The sequence below is a fragment of the Vigna radiata genome, chromosome 3, assembly GCF_000741045.1.
Source record: "Vigna radiata var. radiata cultivar VC1973A chromosome 3, Vradiata_ver6, whole genome shotgun sequence".
NCBI lineage: Eukaryota > Viridiplantae > Streptophyta > Magnoliopsida > Fabales > Fabaceae > Vigna > Vigna radiata.
Genome location: NC_028353.1, coordinates 5427482 through 5449952, shown reverse-complemented (window position 1 = coordinate 5449952; position 22471 = coordinate 5427482). Strand labels below are relative to the sequence as shown.

The 22471-nt window shown below is 28.1% G+C and overlaps 2 protein-coding genes across 3 annotated transcripts; one reads left to right on the top strand and one right to left on the bottom strand.

Annotated features, from left to right (window-relative positions):
- Positions 1 to 219: 219 nt before the first annotated feature.
- LOC106756930 (RING-H2 finger protein ATL64-like) lies at positions 220 to 714 on the bottom strand. The gene has a single exon (XM_014639528.1). It carries the CDS (start codon positions 712 to 714, stop codon positions 220 to 222), a length of 495 nt encoding a protein of 164 aa, XP_014495014.1.
- A 10990-nt stretch (positions 715 to 11704) lies between these two features.
- On the top strand, positions 11705 to 15185 carry LOC106757491 (protein DMR6-LIKE OXYGENASE 2). Of its 2 annotated transcripts, XM_014640163.2 has the most exons (5): positions 11705 to 11998; positions 12152 to 12456; positions 12621 to 12868; positions 13077 to 13410; positions 14790 to 15185. In XM_014640163.2, the coding sequence occupies exons 2-5, from the start codon at positions 12163 to 12165 to the stop codon at positions 15033 to 15035; spliced, it is 1122 nt and encodes a 373-aa protein (XP_014495649.1). In that variant the 5' UTR covers positions 11705 to 11998; positions 12152 to 12162; the 3' UTR covers positions 15036 to 15185. The 2 variants fall into 2 exon arrangements, with proteins under 2 accessions (XP_014495649.1, XP_022634697.1); XM_022778976.1 differs by lacking the exon at positions 11705 to 11998 and having other exon boundaries at positions 12035 to 12456.
- The last annotated feature ends 7286 nt before the right edge of the window (positions 15186 to 22471 follow it).

Here is a 22471-nt window from a genome sequence, read left to right as displayed (position 1 = left end):
AAGTCTCAATTGTCTTGATTTTGGATCCAAATCACTCCAACTCTAAAATCTTTAACCATCAAAACGGAAAATAAATAAAGTGACAAACCTCCCTGAAATTCAAAATCTTGTGAAGAACCCTAAAAATCCTAGGTAACAAAATTGGGGAGAACTAAAAAAGCTTATAAAATGCATGCAAAGCTATACAGAAATTAATATGCACATATGTGGTGAGAAATTTTAGGCATCAGCATTTTGTGAAGCCATTGGCAACGCTAACTCACAGTCAGAAGTGACTGGTGATCGACAAACTGGGCAATTGGCATGGTGCATGAACCATGCATCAATGCAGGATTTGTGAAAAACATGATTACAAGAAGGCAACAACCGCACCACATCCTCATCTTCCCACTGTCCAAGGCAAATGGAGCATTCAATATTTTGGTTCAAATGAATGGCAATGGCACTACTACTACATGTTTGTGTTGTAGAGATTGAGAAAACTGGGATTTTGTTAAGGATTTCTTGTTGGATCCCTTCACTCTTTACACAAGATGTGTTGTCCCTGCGTTGTGCATTGTGAGTTCTGACAACACGCCTCAAGAGGATTCTTTGTGCATTGTGAGTTCTAACGACTTGCCTCAAGAGGATTATGCAGAGGTACACAGCCATTGCCACAGTAGAACAAACTATGCCAACAATGGAGATAACAAGAGGGGTGACATAGGAGTTCATTACAGAGGTTTTGTCATTGGTTCATCATGATTAATTGGTCGAGATTGTGGTTAAATAAGAAAGAAAAGCTGCATTTTTTTTGTTGTTGGGGTTTTGGTTTAGGTTTCTCAATCTTGAATTCTTATTCCTCCAAAGATGGGTTGTTAGATTGACTACTTCATCTTCAAAATGACAAAAAGAAATTCAGCTACATTTAGATAATTAATTAAGAAATAAATGCTATAAAAATGTAGGATTCATTTTTTAGTCATTTTATCAACACTGTCTACTTATTATTATATCTATATATTAAATCTGTGCGCTCTAACTTATGTAAATGTAAAGAAGGCAAAGTATTACATATAATAATAAATTAATTATTGATGAAAGCATCTTATTTAGTCTTTAATTTTGAATTTTGATTTTTTTTAAATATTTTAAGTTTTTATATCCTAATTTCTATTTATTTTTATCTTATTTACATTATAACTTTTGAAAAGTTTGTATGATCTTTGAATATATGTAATATAAAAATATGTAAATATTAAAATCTTTACAGTTATAATAGTGTTTACTTATGGGAATATTTTGAGCGAAAACATAACCTAAATATTTTAGAGAACATTGATGAGAGAATATATATTTAACTTAGTGATTTCTTTAATTATTGATCTCCTGGTAAATTCAAAATATTAACTCATGAATAAAATTTTTCCATTTGCATGATTCATGACAACTTGACTTAGAAAGTTTATTTGTTTCCAGTGAAGATCCTTTCCTTCAATTTAATGTTGATATGAATATTGATCTAGAATAAAGTTTTGAAATTCTAAGTTTTGTTCAAGAGTGTAAAAAGATAATTGTGAGAGTGTGAGTGCATATTTATATTCATTTAGCCTTTAATATTAGATTCTTAATTGATTTTTATACTTTAAATAAATATTCTAATTAAAATTTGTTATAATTGGACATATTGAGCATGAGATAAACACATGTTAAATGAGAATTTACTTTGATTAAAGTTTGAATTTCAATTTACATAACATATCAATCATATGAGTCTAAAGATTTTTAATTTTAAATGAGAATTTACTTTGATTAAAGTTAGAATTTCAATCTTAGACTCATATGAGGAGGAGAATCACATCACCAAACTCTAACGATTACACACCACCAAGACAACAACAACAACATTATCAATCATATGAGTCTAAGGATTTTTAATTTTAAATGAGAACAGTTATAATTTCAATTTTAGACTCATATGAGAAGGAGAATCACCATCACCAAACTTTAATGATTACACACCATCAAGACAACAACAACATTAGAACTCATGAGGAAAACAACCAAAACCACCATACCATGAAAGATAGCTCCAACACAAAGATAACAAAACAACAACCACATCAAACAAACCACTACTAACCACACCACATCATACAAGAAAACCACCACCAACAAACACAGAGTCACAATCAAGTAGCAAAGCAAAAACATTAACATAAAGCATGCATCATTCGTAAAAACAAAGATAGAATCAATTCTTTGTGAATTATGGGAAAATCAATTCTCCTATTATTACGAGAACATCGTCGATTCTTGTGAGTAAAGAGAATTAATTATACCTATTTTCTTTCACTGTCTAAACCTTGACCACCATAAAAAATCTCATAATTTTTATTGTTAATCCCAAAGAACAAAACTTACCTTAGATTCACAAACCAAACAAAGTAACCACAATCACTCAGATTAGCAACATGCACCAATTAAACCAAAACTCACAATCATGTAACCAACATTTTCTAGAAAAGGCCATTAGGAATCATGTCCCCTCTCAACATATATAGACCACCGTCAACCCCTCTCATTGGGCTTAAATAAAGCATTCAAAATTTAAAACAACTACCTCTACCATGACCAATGCATGGAGGAGTAGGTCAACTATATCTTCAAGAATCTGATCAAACTACAAAATTTGTGAAATTACTGATAAAAGATGGAAATATATCCATCGGCAAATTTACATTATTGACGAATTTCAAAATTTTTGTTACCCCGACGAAAAAATTTGTCGATAAAATTTGTTGGTATATAAAATATACATTCACGAAAAATTCGTCGGTAAAACAAGCTAGAATTTTCGCGTCTATTTTTCCTCTCTTTCCATGAGACAATATTGTTATATATCTCTCCCTCTCACATTTCTTCCTCATTTGCGCGAGGGAGCTTCTCTATCTTCCACTCCATTTTTTTCTTCTCTTCCACTCCATTGCAGCTATAAATCAAGATTGTCTCTATCTCCCTTCAACAAGGTCGTCGCTTGGTTTAGTCAGGCCACCTCCATCTTGGTTTAGTCAGGCCACCTCCATCTTGGTTCAACCAAACTACCTCTGTTCTTGTTCTTTCACGGAACAATGCAACCACGCATTGCCACCATCGCACATTGCCACCACTGCACACTGCCACCAGCACACATTTTGCTCTAAATTCGGCCAACACTAAAGTTTATCATTGCCTTTAATGTGTTGAATCTTCTGTATTGGTAAAAATAAAAAAAAAATGAAGAAACAAAGCGAAAGAAGAAGATGAACCAGATCGTTATATTTACTAACATATATATCGATGGAATTTTTCGTCGGTAGTTACCGACGAAAATTTTTCATTGATAATTATTGACGAAAAAAAACATTCGATAATTACTGACGAAAAAAATTTCTTCAACAAAATTTACCAATTTACCGATAGACTTTACACATTTTCAATGAATTTTAACTATCAATAATGTTAATTTTTCTTGTAGTACATGACATAACACGATGAAAAAAGTAAAAAAAAAAATGAAACACACTGCAAAAATGAAAAATATAAAAAAAAATATAAAGACAAAATGATTGTATAGGGAGTGAGCTGACTTTGTATTTAAATCTCTTCACTAGAAGAAAAATCACTCTTTCCCTTGAATTAAGATCACTCTTTCCCTTAAACTCATCCTTGCAAAATTTTGGAGCTTTGGAATTGTTTTGGGAATAAGTGTGGTCTCCTTGGGAATTCTGATGAGTTGGTTAGTTGGTTCCTCTTCTTGTTTTGTTTTGTAAATATGTTGTGTATCTTGTCTCTTAGAGTTGTGTTTTGAAAAGAGAGAAAAAAAAAAGAGACAAGATGAAAAAAAAAGAAAAAAAAATACAGAAAAATGAGAAAATTAAAAAAAAAAATTGTGTGAATAATAGAATCAAGAAGATGATTGAATTAGAGATTTTGGATGTATTTAAATGTGTCACACTTATTTTCTATTACTCCTCTATTCCTTTTGATTTGTAGCTTCTCATCAAATCCTCTATAACAACTGATAGAAACACAACATTACCTGCATTTCCATCCTCTGTTATAATAAATTGGTGAAACAATAAAAATGTGATTTTTTTCTTATTTAGTTATATTTTTTAAATGATCTTTTTATATTTATTGATTTAATTTAATTTAATAGATTAATTTTATATTTTTTAATGATTTTCTTAATGTTAGAATTAATGTACATTAAGCATTGAAGTTATTGAGGAAATGATATATTAAGTTGCATTAAATTCCAAATCATTTAAATGAAAAATTTAGATGAGAAGGCAATCACACTACCGCACACACAGATTGAATAAATGTAAGGAGTTATCTTATCTGCTTGTGAATCTTATATGCTTCTGAACTCTCCGGGAGTAAAAGTTCAAATCTGAAACCAGGTCTTAATCATGAGAATGTGCTATGTTCATATAATTATTGATGATAATAATAATATTACTTTTATTTTTATTTTAATATTAGAAAAATATAAATTTATTATATTACTTTTTGATAAGTATTAGCTTATTATTGTATTTTGTATGAATTATTATAATATGATAATATATTGTATTAACACATGAGGGGATATCAGAGTAAATAGTTAGTTTTTCAAAAGACAAAATATGATACTTTATTTTATGATGCTTTAAACATTTTTTGAGCATATTTATCAATCTATTAATCTATTTATGTCTCTATCTAGTATGAAAATGAAAATAAAATAATATATAATATATTTTTAAAAATAAAAAATAGAGCACATTTTAATAGTTTAAAATTAAAAATAAAATAAAATAAAAAATCAGATATAATAATATGATAGTTCTATAAAATAAAATAAAATAGAAAGTATTTAAAACCCGTCCATTACCCTGATAAAATCTAATTTTTATAAAATCTCGGACAATTGCATACACTTATGAACAAAAGCCGGTTTAGTTATTTGGGTTGGCCCAATCCTATCATTCAAACAAACTAACATGTAGTTAGAAAAATAATCACTAAATAGTCATTTTAGGATAGTCTATTATGACATCATCGATTACGTGGAAATCATAATCGACATGGACTTTTATTTTCAATCTCCGGAAGTTAAGATTGAAATTTTATCTTTGTTTGTAGTTTTACGGTTTTCAATACATTACTTTTTGAACTTCTTCTTTCTTTCCGCATGAACAGTATTTGAACAGATTGAAACACAGTGTAAATCAATAACTAAGGTCCTTTCAGAAACTCCAAATAACAAGGTGAGTGAAACTAAAAGACATAGAATATTATGGTTGAAGTTCACGCTACAATAGTAAGGCAAATGTCATCCAATGAATTCAGGATGTAAGACAAATTTTAATGGAAATTTATGAATCACTAAGAGACAAAAGGCTATGCAAATAAACAAATTAAATAATCAATTAATAAACTTAATTCAAGAAAGAAATGGATGCAAACAATTTAGATTGAAACAATGTTTTTATGTTTGTTTCTCTTACGAATTTAGTGCATGAATTTTGTATATTTAAAAAGTCATTGCAGAAAACATGATCAATAGACCTTGACTTCATATCAAACTCACAAGCCTCCTCCGTTAATTTTATTGGTGGAACAGTATAAATACTACTTTTATTTTATTTTATTTTATTGGAGAGCTTATATTGATTAAAAATAAAACTAAATTATGTGCTATACAAACAAGAATAAATTTCGTGTTATTGGATCCCTTTAGTAAAAATTGAGTTAGACATAAGTTTAATATTAATTATTAGAATTTTAATCAAATTTTAGACCTATTATCATCTACTATCATGTTCGTAGGTCCACTACCTTAATTCCCTTAAACGATATTTTGTCAGGGTTAATAATTCTATGCCTCTCGTGAACATTTATGGTATACATATCATGCTACTCTAACTATTCTACCTTATATTACTATATATATTTATATATATATATGTACGGTTTGGATTATTTTATTAGCTGAAATCCTATCTGCTGGTTGTTTATTGCTGATTATTCAACATCACCTAACTGATGAAATGTTATGATATGATTAATTAGTGATTGAGTGCTTCAGCTATATAGCATAGAGATTGATGTGCACACTCACTTAATATCGTTTGTTTAATTAATTCATACATAAGTACAACAGCATAAGTTCAAGAACTTAAGGTCAACAGCTGTAATGCATGAACAAAGCTTTATTAATTACAATTTCAGTGGGAGACTTGAGAATCCACTGTAGACCCTTGTTAGTAAGTTAAATTAGTGTATTAGATCAATCAATAAAAGTGATGATGTGTATAGAAGATTGTGTGAAACAAATATTTTGTTATAACTTCTATTATGATAAATAATAGTTTTATTATTATGGTTAAATATGTTTTTAGTCTCTATACTTTCGAACAATTTTGATTTTAGTCTATCTTTCAAACTAAGGTACAATTTAGTCTTTCAACTTTAGAAAACTCTGGTTTTAGTCCTTTTTACCAAAATTTTTTAACTTTATTTGCTGTTTCAAACGCGTTTCTCAATTAACATTGAAGCAAAAATGTGTCAAACAGTGTAAACAATCCAAATGCTATAATGAAACGTGCTTGAAACAAACCGCAAATAAAGTTAAAAAAATTTGGTAAAAATGATTAAAACCAGAGTTTTCTAAAGTTGAAGGACTAAATTATACCTTAGTTTGAAAAGGGACTAAAACCAAAATCGCCTTAAAGTATGGAAACTAAAAACTCTATTATTATTTATAGTTAAGCATTATTCATAAAGTGAGTTGGAAGTTTCATACTAAAAAATAATAAAATAACTAAATAATCACATGACCAATATATAAGTACAAGAATTTATAAATTAATTGATTGTGTCAAAGTTTTAGGTTGAAAATTATATCCTGATATCTAAGAATTTGTTTATAACTTATTGGTGTATCATAAAAAAACTTCATAGAGATATTAGAGTCTAATTTATCTTGATGACTTGGAGAAGTATAGTATAAAAATATTAAAACTTAATGATTCCTTACATCAAATAGTTTTTCATCTTATAAAAAAACATGTCTTGATCGGACAATATAAAATTAAAATACTCATACTTAATAAGGAAATGTTTCAATATAAAAAGACCTATATCATATTTGATAAAGGTGATTGTTAGAAATTCAATTTAAATAAAAATGATTAAAAATGAATAAAATAATCAAAGTATATAATTAGAATAACTCAAACTTATTATATCAAGATTTTATGCTGAAAATAATATTTTAATCTTTTATGAAGATTTATTCATGAATTACTAATGTTAATGTTTTTCGACATTTTTTATTGAAAAATCTCATACATGTACACACACACACACATATATATATATATATATATATATATATATATATATATAAAATATTAATATGTTACCGATCTAAAAAAAATAATTAAGTCAATAATATCAATTCTAATAATAGGTATCTCCATAATTATAGAAATACAATATAAAATAGTAGGTATCTCCACAGTTAAGGAGATATACAATACGAAATATGATTAGTTATGCACGATTTACTTTAATCATATTTATTGTCATTATTTAAAGCATAATATTTATTTTTAACTTTTTAATATATTTTTAATTAGTATGAAAAAAAAATAAGATGTCTTAAAAATAAACCTGTACAGTGATCAAAATACTAGTTAAAAAAAAGTGAAAGCAATTAACTAAATGATCAAATGTTGAAAATGAAATGATAAGTTACATCAGTGTTAGACAATTATCAATCTTTAACAAGAAGATATTTAACCACTCAAGGCTTCACAAGAACAAGAGAAAACTAAAAACTAAGAGTTTAGTATCTTTTCCCTATATAGGATTGAATGTATAAGGTTATCACATTTTATCTTATAATACAATTTGATGATGTAACCCTTAATTTTTAACACTTTTGTATTGATTATTCTTTTTTTATATCTTAATATAATACTGTTCAGTAAGACATTCATAAAATTTTAATGATTGTTAATTTGATAAATTGAAGTGTACATGTCGTGTATCTCTTGTTTAAATAGCTTCAAGTCATGTAGAAGTCTTAATGTCTTCACAAAAATTTTTATATTATTTTTATTTAAAAGATTTTAAAGTATTAATTTTCTGAATCATGAATTATAACAAGTTTTCATGCTATTTAAAAAATATTAAGTTAAAAAGAAGTACATCTAATATATAAAAACTATAAAGATCGAACACTTGCCCTAAAAAATGCAAAATAAATAGTAAAACGGTATAGTAGAAGAATTCAAAATTATTCACTCCGTAGGGTATAAAAAGTGTTCCTTTAACTAGACTTCGACAAAATTTTCAGCAAAAAAAACTTGTTTGACATTAGCTATTAGCTAGTCTATAATTGTATAGAACAAATTTAAGCAAAATTGGACTCATATCAATTTGATTGAGTTGGTCTTAGTCAAAATTTAATTATGTTTGTTTTTATCGACATTTTCTTGAGTAGAATTTAGTAAAAAATTATTTGAAATGACATCTATCTAAAATCAATCAAATTCATTCTAATTAATCTCAAACAAATAAAAAATATAAAATAGAATAGTTTTAAGTTAATGAGTAATTAACTAAACTACAACTTTAAATATTCATTTTATTAAAATTGAATTATAAGGGATTAAATATGTTTTTAGTTCCTATACTTTGAGGCGATTTTGGTTTTAGTCTCTCTTTCAAATTAAGGTACAATTTAGTCCTTCAATTTTAGAAAATTCTGGTTTTAGTCCTTTTTACCAAATTTTTTTAATTTTATTTGTTGTTTCAAACGCGTTTTCCAATTAATATTGAAGTAAAAATGTGTCAAACATGTAAACAATCCAACTGCTATAATGAAACGTGCTTGAAACAGTAAATAAAGTTACAAAAATTTGATAAAAAAGACTAAAACCAGAGTTTTCTAAAGTTGAAGGACTAAATTGTACCTTAGTTTGAAAGAGGGACTGAAACCAAAATCGCCCTAAAGTATAGGGACTAAAAACATATTTAACCCAATTATAAAATACTACAATTCAAATTTTATTATAAACAATTCAATTTTTTTATTTAATATAGTACAATTAATTAATAATTTAGCCTAGTTAATTTTCTCACTCCTAATAATTATAGTGACAGACCTCATAAAACAAAAAATAAATTATTGAAAATGTTCAATTATATCAACTAATCACACTTTGGCAACTTCATCAAGTGTGACACAATAATGTATTATGTGTGATTCTGTAAAATTATTTGATGGGAAGCACACTTGCAGGACATAGATCTGCGTGAAACGGACTCTATAGTCAGTTATTATGGTTGATTATTCAGCATTTTCCATTAAAAAAACAACTTATGTTTAACTATATAATAATAAATTTCCTAAACCGATCCATCAACAAAACAAATGAGCACAGTGAGCATAAATAAACCTTACACATATGTGCTCCATTTTTTCAATCTCCAATACTTTTTAATCTTGAGTACACACCAAGGAAAAAATACCAATAATGAAGAGTTTACTATATATAATGACAAAGATTTACCAAAAAATCATATGAATAATTACTATTATAAAATAATAAAATAGAAATATAACCATATAAGACATTTTAAAGAAATATAATTGTGGACAATTCAGAAAATTCTTCAAAATAATGTACAAAATAAAAATTGAAATGTATTTTCGATGATAATAAACTAAAAACATTTAAGGGAAGTTTCAAATCTTGCATATATATATATAAACTGTGCAACTTGCGAAAATATCCTCCAAAAGAAGACAAATTTGCCAGAGCTAAAGCCTACTGGTGTTAATTATAAATCATAAAGTCAAATTGATATAAAACAATTGAACAATCTATTTTACATCAGGCTCATTTTAGTTTTATTACCACGTACATATATATACTGTGTATGTATATGTATATGTATATATACGTGTATATGTAGTTTGTATGCCTGTTGCAAGGTACAGTGAAAGCATAGTATACTTAGTGAAACTATAATTATTGGTGAAATGACTCACTACACTCTCTAGGAACCCTCCTCCCAACACACTCTCATTCAAACTAACAATAATTTCCATCGTCAACTTTTCGTCACAGCACGCAATTTTGAAACTACACAAGTTCTGATCTCAAAATCTGCAGCTGTATAAGTTTCTGCTTTCAATTTTGACATTATTGTTCAAATTTAAGTATGAGTAGAAAATTCAAATTATACAAACATTACTATTTATATTTCTACTTTAAAAGAGTCATGGAGAAGTAATGGAATAACAACGTTAAGTGACAATAACATAAGCATTGTGAGATTTTTAGCTTAGTGCAAAGGGGAAAAAATCTGTATGCTTCATAGTTTTCAGTCCTTCATGCACGTTGCACAGTTTTTCAAGACAATCTTATTCTCTGTACTACATTTGTTAATATTAAGATGCTTTGTAAATATTATGAGCCACAAAAATAAACATAATAAATGAAACTTTCAAATTGAGATAATAAATAAAATTTTAATATTTATTTTTATTTCCTCTTCAATTTTTTGAGGGGTTCAGTCTTATTATAAATGAAGTACATTGTCTTTCAATCTGACAAGTGGGTTAACCTGTCCCATTCCATTTGATTAAGAGTTCGAGTGGGTTGGACATTCTGGTCCACTTGTCTAATCATCCTATCAATTTTTATTTAAGTTTGTATACAAACAAACTTAACGAAAAATAATAATAATGATATAAATTAATGCGATGAACTTCGAAATGAATATGATGACCGATAGAGATCATTTTCTCAGCTGTAAAAACTTCTGGAAGCAGTCCAATACAAGGAACTCCACGTATTGACGGTAATTTAAAACGTGCAAACCTTTTAGCAGAATAATAAAAACAATGCTGATGCACTCAGCAGACAAAAGAATTAGTAAGTTAATAACCATTAACCTGGTGAAGATGGTGATAATTGTTAAATAGAAGAAGTAACTTGAAAAAGGTTATCAGATTCAAAATCAGAATTCAAACAAATATGTAGAAAGAGTGCTAACAGTGCAGACAGAGAACACAAGGCTACTTACCCATTAATATTAATAACAGGTATACATGGTGGTGGCTTGTGAAAAAGCTGCCTCAGCTACGAAATATGAAACTTTTTAGTCACAAAAGGCTTAAACATGACGTGGAAAGTAAATTCAGTACGGAGTAAGATTTGGATTTTCAATTATTAATTATTGCCCCACACCATAGCCATCAAAAATGAATTAAAAGAATAATGGCATTGAATTCAAATACTAACCATGTTCTTAAGACAAAAGGGCATGATAACGAAGGCTGCTATACTTCACTGACTTAGCCAAACCAGATGAAATAAGCATATCATTTATCACATGTGTTACTTTCTTTTTTCCATCTCTCACTTCCTTCCATATACTATATACAATACACGAAATGATGTATTGTATAGATACTTTACTCAAATTAAAAATATATGCATGCACAAAAGTCAGCTAAATTGATATATCTATATATATATATACATGGATTATAGACTAGTTTTTAAGTTGGTGTTTTGAGAGTTTGTAATAATGGAAAGAAACAAAAAGAGAGTAATAATAGGAAAAACACAAGGAGAGAGGTAGTAGGTGCTAGGAAAGAAAGAGACACTTTTTCGATTAGCATGGATGGGGTCTTCTGTGTCTGTCGATCTTGCCCCGTGGTCTGACTGAAATTTTGTCAACGGTATTGTTAATAAACTTGGAATGGAAATGGAACTAGTCTTCCAATTCAGAACCTTGAAACTGGTTTCTTCAAAACTTGCTGCTCTTCCCTGCCCCACTTTTCCTTCTTCCCTTCACTATATATAGATCAACATATTCATATATCATTAACACCCATAAGCTTCTTTGTCACTTTCTCTTCTTCTAATCCTTATTCTACACTACCTACTGCTTCTCAACCAAGGTAGTTTATAGCAGCTCAATTTTAAGCTCGTCTTTTTAGTTAGTCGAACAATTGCATAAACCTAAGAATTTTGTTGTCTCAGTTAATTACATGCATATGTTGTTACATAATTAATTTCTTCCACACGGTAATTAACTGCTTTACATTTAGCAGATCCTATATACATGTCGCCTGCAATGGCACTAAATGAGCAGAGGAGCAAGGATGATGCAGCAGAAGAACAAATTGAATATGAGAAAGGAGTGAAGCATCTGTGTGAGAAAGGTCATATTCGTGCGGTACCTAAGAAGTACATACTTCCTGTTGCTGACAGACCCACCAAGACTGTGAAAGATTCGAATGTTTTGAACCAAAATCTTCAGTTACCCATCATTGATTTTGCCGAATTGCTTGGTCCAAACAGGTCACAAGTCCTTCAATCCCTAGCCAATGCTTGTCAACAGTATGGATTTTTCCAGGTAATTATTGGTGTTTCGTGCATGGACTAACGATGCATGAACAGTGAACATTACATATACAAAGAAATAACATTAAAAGAAATCATTTTCGTGAAGAAATTGTTTAGGATTAGAACGTGATGTTTGTCTGTGATGCTGAAGTTTGCTGTGTTGGAATGATGCAGCTGGTAAATCATTGCATCTCGGATGATATTGTGAGGAGCATGATAGATGTGAGTGGAAGGTTCTTTGATCTGCCTTTGGAGGAGAGAGATAAGTACATGACAACTGATATGGGAGCACCGGTTCGATGTGGGACCAGTTTCAGTCAAACCAAAGACAGTGTGTTGTGTTGGAGGGATTTCTTGAAACTCCTGTGCCATCCCTTACCAGATTTCCTCCCCCATTGGCCTGTTTCACCACTGGACTTTCGGTGAGCAGAATACTACTACAAACAACCTTAAATTCAACATAACCCATAACAATTTTTTTACACTTTTTAAGATTAAAAAACCAATTATGCCATAGAGAGAAATAATGGTAAAAAGAAAGTTTTGTGGGAATAATGTTATACTTGAATTGATTACAAGCTGTCATGCAAGTGGGGGCCGGTGTGACATTTATATTTTTATTTAAACCAGGAAAGTGGTTGGCAGCTACGCAGAAGAAACCAGACAATTGTTTCTGGTGGTAATGGAAGCGATCCTAGAGAGCTTGGGAATAATGGAAAAGGAGGAAAAAAGGAGTGTTATGGAAGAGTTTGAAAATGGGAGTCAAATGATGGTGGCGAATTTCTACCCACGATGTCCTGAACCGGAGCTTACCTTGGGTATACCCCCTCATTCTGACTATGGCTTCCTCACACTTCTTGTGCAAGACGAGGTAGAAGGCTTGCAAGTTCAGTACCAAGACAAATGGGTCACCGTTCAACCCATTCCCAATGCCTTTGTAATCAACGTCGGTGATCACTTAGAGGTACCTTTACTTCTTCATTTTCAAAATTTGGAAACATGCACAACCATGCATTTTAACTGCTTGTTCTTCGTTCAGGATAACTAGATTCACACAATTAAATGCTTTATACCTAATATTTCAGCTCACAAAGTATAATTAATAAGTCATTATGTTAATTAAGAAAATTAGATAATACTATTTCATTATATTTTGAGATGTTTACTTTTCCTCAATTCCAATGAAACATGTCAATAAAAATAATTTTTTATTTTAATCAATATGATATTTTTTGAGATTATATTGTTAAACTATAGAACAAGAGTGTCTCACCAATTTTTTTTTTCTGTGTTGGTGCTTATAATTGAAGTTGAAAAGTGTGTAACAAACAAAAATATATCGTTAAACTATAGTGTATATAATTGTATAAATTGGAGTGGAACAAAGACTAATGTAATTTTTTTTTTCAAAAATTATATAAAGATGAATTTAATCACTATGCAATACTTGAAAAATACTTCATACTTTTAATCTTTGATTAATTGAATTAAGTTGAAGACTTGCATAATATTATTTAGTTTTAAGTCTTTCCTAAATTTATTTGAGTATTTTCAATTAAGTTTTTATTTTTAAGTATTTAAATTTGTATATCTTTAATTAAATTATTGTAGTTTAATTTTTTTCGTTATGACTTAATTAACATAATTCTTATATTTTCTCGTTTTATGATTAATATAATAAAGTTATTGTAAAAGAACAAATGTCTTTTATATTGTTAAATATTGTTTTATATTAATAACACAATATCACATTTTTTTAACCATGAAAACAAATAAGTGATATATGTAAACAAAATAATAATCACGTCACATTGATGAAGAATTGAACAGTAAAAATTTAATTAAAAAATATAAAAAAAATTGAGTAAAAAAATTAATAGATACTTAATTAAAAATACTTAAATTTATAAAAGATTGAAAACTTAATTATGTTTATTATAATTATGACAATTATTTTAGAAATCCTCCGTCGATGTTAAAAACATGCTTGTAGTATGTATCAAAACTTATAAAACATAGCAAATAGTGTTGATCCTAGAATAATAGTTTTTTTTTTATATATATTTGAAAGAAATATTTATGGTTATATATAAATTATATTTAAGCTATGTAAATGTTTCTTAATAGTTAGAAATATTTAAGGTTTCTTAGGGTTCAAAGGATGTTGTACTTTTACCAAAAAAATGAGAAGCAAGACTATTCTTTTATTTAGAAAGGAATGTTACTCTATCTTTCTAAAACCTTATAAATAAAATAATAAAAGAAAAATAAAATATATTCCATATTAAATTATGTTTGTGGTTTTATTATTCTGATTTTAGTTTTTGCGTTGGAATTGATCAGATATATAGCAACGGAAAATACAAGAGCATATTGCATAGAGTTATAGTGAATGAAGTTAAGAGTAGAGTATCGGTGGCTTCGCTTCATAGCCTTCCATTTAACACCACAGTGAAACCGTCGCCAAAACTCGTTGATGAAGACAATCCCAAGCGTTACATGGACACAGATTTTGCCACTTTTCTTGCCTACGTATCTTCCCAAGAGCCAAATAAAAAGGATTTTCTCGACTCAAGAAAATTGCTATGATACATTCATAATTAGAAAGCAGAATAACGAAAAATAATTAATCACAGATATTAATTAATTAAAGCGAGGTAGAAAATATGTAATACGAATGGTTTCACTTTCAACGTCCCTCGTGAACAATACTTTGTATTAATATTTTTGTTTTTGTTTGATCACTCAATTGTAGAAGGAAATTTTGGCAATTATGATTGTGTTAATTTTGAAATCTGTATTGTTTAATTTCATTATTAAATAATTAATAGCATACCCAAGGTGTTTCGGTTGGATTGGATCCGTTGATCGTCTTTTTTTTTTCGTTCTCCTTCGGTTTGCTCTTCTCCGATAGTTCAACTCTTCAAGTTTTCTTTCCTGATTGGTGGTTGATTTGGAAAAAACACTCTAAATCTGAAGTAAGATATGTTTCTCAAGAAGGTCTTAATATAATTATGGAAAAATGTCTCTTTACTTGGATGTTGACCTCGTGTTTATAGGTTTGATAATCATCAAACCCATGCAATATATTTTTAGATAACAAAACTAGTTAATAATTCATTAATATCGTATATTTGTATTTGATATGATAATGAATCCTATTAATTAACCATTAATGTTCTCTAACATACTTGTTGTATTGTCGTATGACTGACCTGTTATCTCAATTGATTGGTGATGACGAATCGCGGACAATTCCTTACGTCTCGACCAGTATACTGCTGGTATTCTCTTTAGTAATATTCTAATAAAAGTTAAACAAATGAGTATTAAAATTTAGCTTCTTTCGACATACAATTTAGCTTCTCAAAATTATAATATGATCAAATATAAAAACTCCATTGACAAACAAATGAGAAGTTTTTATAAAATTTAATTAAAGAATTTTCCATTAAGTATTTAGTTAATCAATAATGTAGATTATCATTAATCAAATTGTTCTTTTGGGTCTATTAAATTTTAACGGTCTCTAGATTGAAGAAAATGAAAAGAAAAAGGTCAATTTAAATTAATATGGTAACTAATTAAATTCGACCAATAATAATTTTTAAAAAGGCTTTGTCATTTCATTATATATTTACCGAAAGCTTTATTTTATATACTTAGCTTGGAATTTATTTTATATGATACGACTTTTCCCTTTCTTAAGAACTATGCAAATGTATTAATAGTAATTGGGCCAAAAATACTTAAATAACGTGTTTCCAAACAATATATTTCGATATTTATAATTTTGCATTATCACATCAATACAATTGAAATCCTACATTAAATAAATATAAACTTGTACAGAAATAATTAAATATCGTGTATTTAAAACAACTTAACTTCACCCAATAAAATCTTTGACTCACGGGCCTAGATTTCGTCATCTAATGGCATGTATTATTGATATAATACCATGGCTTTTACCACCTCGATTTCAATGAATGTATGTAAATTAACATGATAAAAAATTGTCAGAGTTTTTGTTATTGAATATGATTGCCATTTCTTAAAGGAGAAAGTCTTTAGATATCATATGTCATGATCAAAGAAAAAGAAAAGAAAAGGACAATTCCTTACCACTAACCATTTATTTGTCCTTCGTCTTTCGTGCTTTTCTGAAGAATGAATTGGTGCAAGACTTCTAACATGTGACGCCATAGTTGTGAAACTTTCTTCTACCCCATCGTCATCGTTAAATAAGGTTAAAAAATTGAGTTTAAACCTAATTTAATTTTATAAAATTAACTTGTAAATAAAATTTATATTTCACTTATATATTATAAATTAGTTTTATTTTTAATCGACGTGAAATTTTTAATAAATATTACGGTATTTACTAATAACAAGATCTCATATTAACTGTTTACATTTTTTCTCCAAATAATTCACAAAGCTTTCGTTCATTATATACACAAATTCTCTTATTTAGACAAAAGAAAGATTAATATGAAAGGGTTTAAAAAATAATTATTGTTTAATGATTTAAAATTCACAATACAATCATATGTTAATCTTTAAAAATCACTTACCGTAACTCATTATGTAAATAAGACGTAGAAACATATCTAAATTTATCGTCGTGTGGATAATGAATATTAATGTCGGCTAAATGATATTATAAATGAAAAAGACTTTTTTAAATGAAAAGGACTTTAATAATACTTTTGTTTCTATTATAATGGTATGAATTGAATTGATAGAATAGTTACTTTTCATATAGATGATAACTACAATTCATTTTTTTAAAATCGTGATAAATATATTTCACATTTTAATAATTTTTATTTGACTTCTTAACAAATCTAGATATTAAATAGTATATCTAAAGATAATTATATCTTTAATCATAAACTTAATATTAACATAGTACTTTATAATTTTAGCTAAACAGATAATAACTCTAACATATTTATACCATATATATCACATCTTAATTATATACATGACTCAGATATACTAACATAATATTCAATATTTAAGAATAATTGTTTTTATTTTTTTATACACTTATAATACGCCTAGGAGATACGTAATTGTTTTCCCACTTTAATGTCAACCAATAGTTTTCGTAAGACATCTCTGTCTAATTTGCATAAATCATGACTAATTCTAACATCTTGAAAAATAAATAAATTTCTCTAGTACTGACTGAATTTTAATTTTACACAAAAATACTTTTTTCTTCTCTCCGAAATATTATTTTTTCAATGTACTTTGTTGTGTGTGTGTATATATATAAATAAAGCTTTTTCCTGCCTACAATTAAGAACTTTCAACGAAGAAATTTAAAATTATATGAAGAGAAATATTATGCATGCAAAGCAATGATATAAAAAGAATATATTTTGCTAGATTCCTCTCATAACAGAGTGATAGCTAGCTTCCCCGTATGTTCTGGAAATTCGTGTGTCAGTAAGTACATGATTAGCTGGATTTTTTTCAATTTGTTTTTCTTTTATTTTTTTAATATTGATAGGATTGATTAATTAAGATGCACTATACTTTTTGTTGTCAATTAAGAATAAAAAAAATGGGTGAGAAATTATATATAATAATCAGAGTTTTAATCCAACGGTCAAGACGTAAAGTGTGATTAGTGTAGGAATTGTATAGTTGGATGGTTGCAGTTTCCTTTTGTACTATACTACATTAATTAAGTAATGATTTTGTTATTATATGTGAAAAAATTGTCCCTATAGTGCCAAGTCGTCGATTTGGCTTGATGCAAATGAATGTTCACACTGTTTTAAGTGTGAAGTGTTAAATGAGTATTAAAAAAATGTTGTCAACGCCTTACATTAATTTTATAAATTATCACTAATCAAGTAATCAATGCAAATCCACAACTAATCAAGATGCTCAGATCTTGGCGTGCATGGCTTCGCAAGACCCCTTCTATTGCTTCTTCAATTCTATCTTGATTTCGTCAAGAATAATGTTTATAGATCAAATTAACCCTTCATATATATGTTAATTACTATTGGGGTTTTAAGCAATTAATAGTTGAACTTTTGATTGAAATTCAGGCATTCAACATATTAATTCAAACCAAAAAAAATTGATTTTGAATGAAGAAATTTGAATTCAATACCTAACATCTAGTCCAAAATATTTTAAGGGATTGGTAAATCCATGCAGTAACGAAGATGCATGGAGCTTGACCTCTAAGGGATTGGGAAAATAAAATTTTAACACCATTTTTTTGACACCATTTTGACACTGCACACGTGTCAAAATGTGGTTGGACAATTTCAAATTAAAAAACAAACTTTGGTTTTTCTCTTCCAAATATACTCCTGCCTCAACTTTTTCAATTTGAAATCGTCCACTCACATCTTGACACGTGTGCAGTGTCAAAATAGTGTCAAAAAAATTGTGTTAAAATATCATTGTCCAAGGGATTGGTAAGAGTTTTGTGCCAAATTGACTTGACCGTACCCATGTCCACATGCACCTCTTTAACACACTTCACTCTTTTTTATACGACAATGATATTTTAACAACTTTTTTACAACAGGACATGTGTCATAATTTTATTGGTTTGTTTGAATTTATTCTAAAAAAATATTTGAAACGAGCCAATCACAAACTGTCACGTATGTATTGTCAAAAAATTGTCAAAATAAAATTGTTAAAGAGACTTTTTCCCTTATTATATTCTTCATACTACATATCATCACACTACGTGGCATCATCTCATCCTCAAAATCTTTCACCAGTTGACCTATAATTTCCTGCTTCATATATGTCGATCCCTCCAATCAAATTGCTAGTCCCTTTTGTTGAAAAAAACAAATAAATCAAAGTTTAATTGTTTAATTTACAGATGACTTTTAAAAGTAAACACTGTATGCATGATGACGCGTAGGGTTTTGTTTAATAAATATTATCTTAGTTTCTGAATTTTAGAAAAAATAAATAAATATATATATAGAAACTTGTTTTATTTGTAGTTATTGTTTGTACTAAATAATTTACTATTTTTTCCGTACTTTCTTAATTTGTCTTTTCACAGATCTCTCTTATAATTTGTTATTCTAAATACTTGCCAAATTGCGATGAGATTTCTAAATAAAGAAAAAGAGTCTGCAGTCTTTCTAAGGTTTGATTTTTATAAGGGACCGTCGTAAACTTTATAATGAGTATATTATGCTTAACAACCATAAAATAGTGACATGTCGAAATAAAATCTTTTCATTGTTAAGGTGTCGACCGTCCATTAAAGTATTATTTTAAAACGATTTTAAATATTGACTTTATTAACTTTAATAAAAAATAAATAAAATTTATTTAAAATTTTATTTACAAGACTATAATATTTGCTCAATTTTTAAAATAGATATTACATATTTTGTTGTTCAAAAGTTTTGTGCAATAAAAGAAAGATACGAAACGAAGAGAAAAAGAAAATGTGATGAGATACTTGATATGACAGAAAATGTAAAAGAAAATAATATTCTAAGTAATTGGCATATAAATAATACATTCTTTTTTAGAAAATAAAGCTCTGACAAGTGGAAAATGAAAGTCCAATTTTCACCTAATTAATTTTTTAATTAACAAAGAATATAATAAATATAATAGAATACTTATGTGGTATTGGAATTGTTTATTTATATAGAATATATAGTGATCTTTTTCATAAAAGGTGCAAAGGACTCCCAAAATAAAAAAGTATGTTAAAATGACAATTTCTGACATAGGTAACATTCTACACGAGTTATAACTCATCTTTGATACATAGGTGCAAATAAAACTGGATTCTTAGTTATATGAGTGTTATAATAATAATAATAATAATAATAATAATATAAATAATAATAATATAAATAATAAAATTGACAATAAATATAATAATAATAAGAGATTAATAAAGAAAATAATATATAACATTAATAATAATTACAATAATAAACACAATTAAAATAATAACAATAATAATAATAATAAATCAAATTAATATATATTAATATATGTCTAAATTAATATATGTTAACCGGATTTTAGTTAACATATTTTTTTAAATTTTGTTTTCTAAGTTAAAATTTTAAAAATATTTAGTTTAATGTAATATTTTAAAATATAATTTACTAAACTAAATTCAATAAAAAAAATTAAAACAAAAAATTAGAAAATAAAAATAAAAGAAATAAAGTGTCGGATTTTGCCATTGGAAAGTCTTATCCTATTGTCCGGCCCCCTTTTTTTTTTTTTAATTTTTTGCCCAACAAATTTCTATGAAGGGTTTTCTTCCTGCACCTCCATACATTTCTCTCTGCAATCCGTAGGTATATTTGACAGACCAAAATATTCTTTTCAAATTCTTATTCTAAGTGTAAATCTATGTTCTAAGGAAAAAAAATAATATTAATAGCGATGTTTACGTAAAAAATAATTATTAGAATTTTAAAATGTGTAGTTACTTTTAATATTTTAAGAGATTAATATAAGATAGTCATTTTTAATATTTGGATGGTTTATTCTTAATTTTTAGTTTTAAAAGTATAACTATTATAATAGAATAAGTAATGTTAAGAGATGCAATCAACCCTTATCTCTAGTCAATTTGGGACTTTCAATTCACGTCGAGGTATGACTGCGTGATAGTCTAATAGTGGTTCGACAACGGGTGGAAGCAGAAATGCCCACTTAGAATTGGCTAGGATAGACTTTAACAATGGTCTTGATACTATGTTAGAAGTGAGTTTTAGGCCTAACTCAACTCCACAAAACCGGCTTGTAAGGTGAGATTTGTACCTCACTTATATATTATAAATTGGCCTTATCTCTAGTCAATGTGGAATTTCCAACAATTGTATTTTAGTGTTTATTTCCTTTTCCAAAAAGTAACTTAGAAAATTAGAAGAAAAAAAAAATTCTCTTCCAAAAATATAATAGGCTAATTAGCACTACGGCTTTCATTCATTTGTTTTGGATGAACCATTGGTTTGTGATTAAAGCTACTTATTTCTTCGCTAATCACGAGGGAGTCCTTCTTAACCCCTAACTTAAAACTGTCTCAAAATACTCATCAAGGAGTAAACCCTCTTTCTAAGGAATGCATCACTCAATTAAATGGAGATTAGAGAATATAAAGAGAACTATGACATGCTACTGCTGCTGTCATAAATAATATTTCTCATTAAAGAAGAGGAAAAAGGATCAAAGTGAACATAACTTTTGTAAGTAAACTTTATATTTTCTCTTTTTCGTACAAGAGACAGAACTGCACGTATCTGCTTTAGGGATATCAGAAATATTCATACTGTAAATATATTAGAAATAAAATTCACGTTTACATATATTTATTATCTGTATCGAGTATAAATATATAAAGGGGTTCCTAATTAACAGAGATAATGTTGGTGCAGTTTTGATGTGATGGGAAAAGAAAAGTGATGGCTATGTGTCTGAGATTTGTAACCATAATTGTGATAAATGAGTGTTTCTGGAAGTGAAAGGTAAGGCATTATGACTGGGTAATGAAGTGGGATAGTAGGTAAGGTAGTTTAGGTAAGAAGAAACTGATTGCTGAACGGTGGATGGTGTGTTGCCAAAAATAAAATACGTATGATGTGAGATTTATGCAAAAAGTGTATATCAGATGTGGAGAGCAATGGAGATGTCAATGGTATATGCTTTGGAAGATGCTGAAACAAGAATCTTCGTTTAACCCTTTTTCTGTTTTATTTATGTGTTACTTTTCACAAAATGTACACTCCTCACACTACCTATATACATATATAAGTCATCTCACACACCCCTCCTTCTCAAATCCTCTCCAAACTGCACTCACTGCTTCTCTCTGGCATGGAGGTGGTGCAGAGGCATAGATGGGGGGTAATCACTGCTTATCCTCCATTTTTGTCAATATTTCCTTCAGGTTGAAAGATTGCTGGGAACGAACCCTCCTTCTTGAGGGCGATTTTCTCTTCAAAAGGGCAACTTCCAATCCTTTGGCATTTTCCTATTGATTC

What these genes read in the sequence shown, in the direction of transcription:
- LOC106756930 (XM_014639528.1), bottom strand. Translation starts at nt 714, where the DNA reads ATGAACTCCTATGTCACCCCTCTTGTTATCTCCATTGTTGGCATAGTT.
- LOC106757491 (XM_014640163.2), top strand. Translation starts at nt 12,163, where the DNA reads ATGTCGCCTGCAATGGCACTAAATGAGCAGAGGAGCAAGGATGATGCA. An exon ending in AACAGTATGGATTTTTCCAG is followed by an intron (nt 12,457 to 12,620) that starts GTAATTATTGGT and finishes GGAATGATGCAG; the next exon opens with CTGGTAAATCATTGCATCTC. An exon ending in GTTTCACCACTGGACTTTCG is followed by an intron (nt 12,869 to 13,076) that starts GTGAGCAGAATA and finishes TATTTAAACCAG; the next exon opens with GAAAGTGGTTGGCAGCTACG.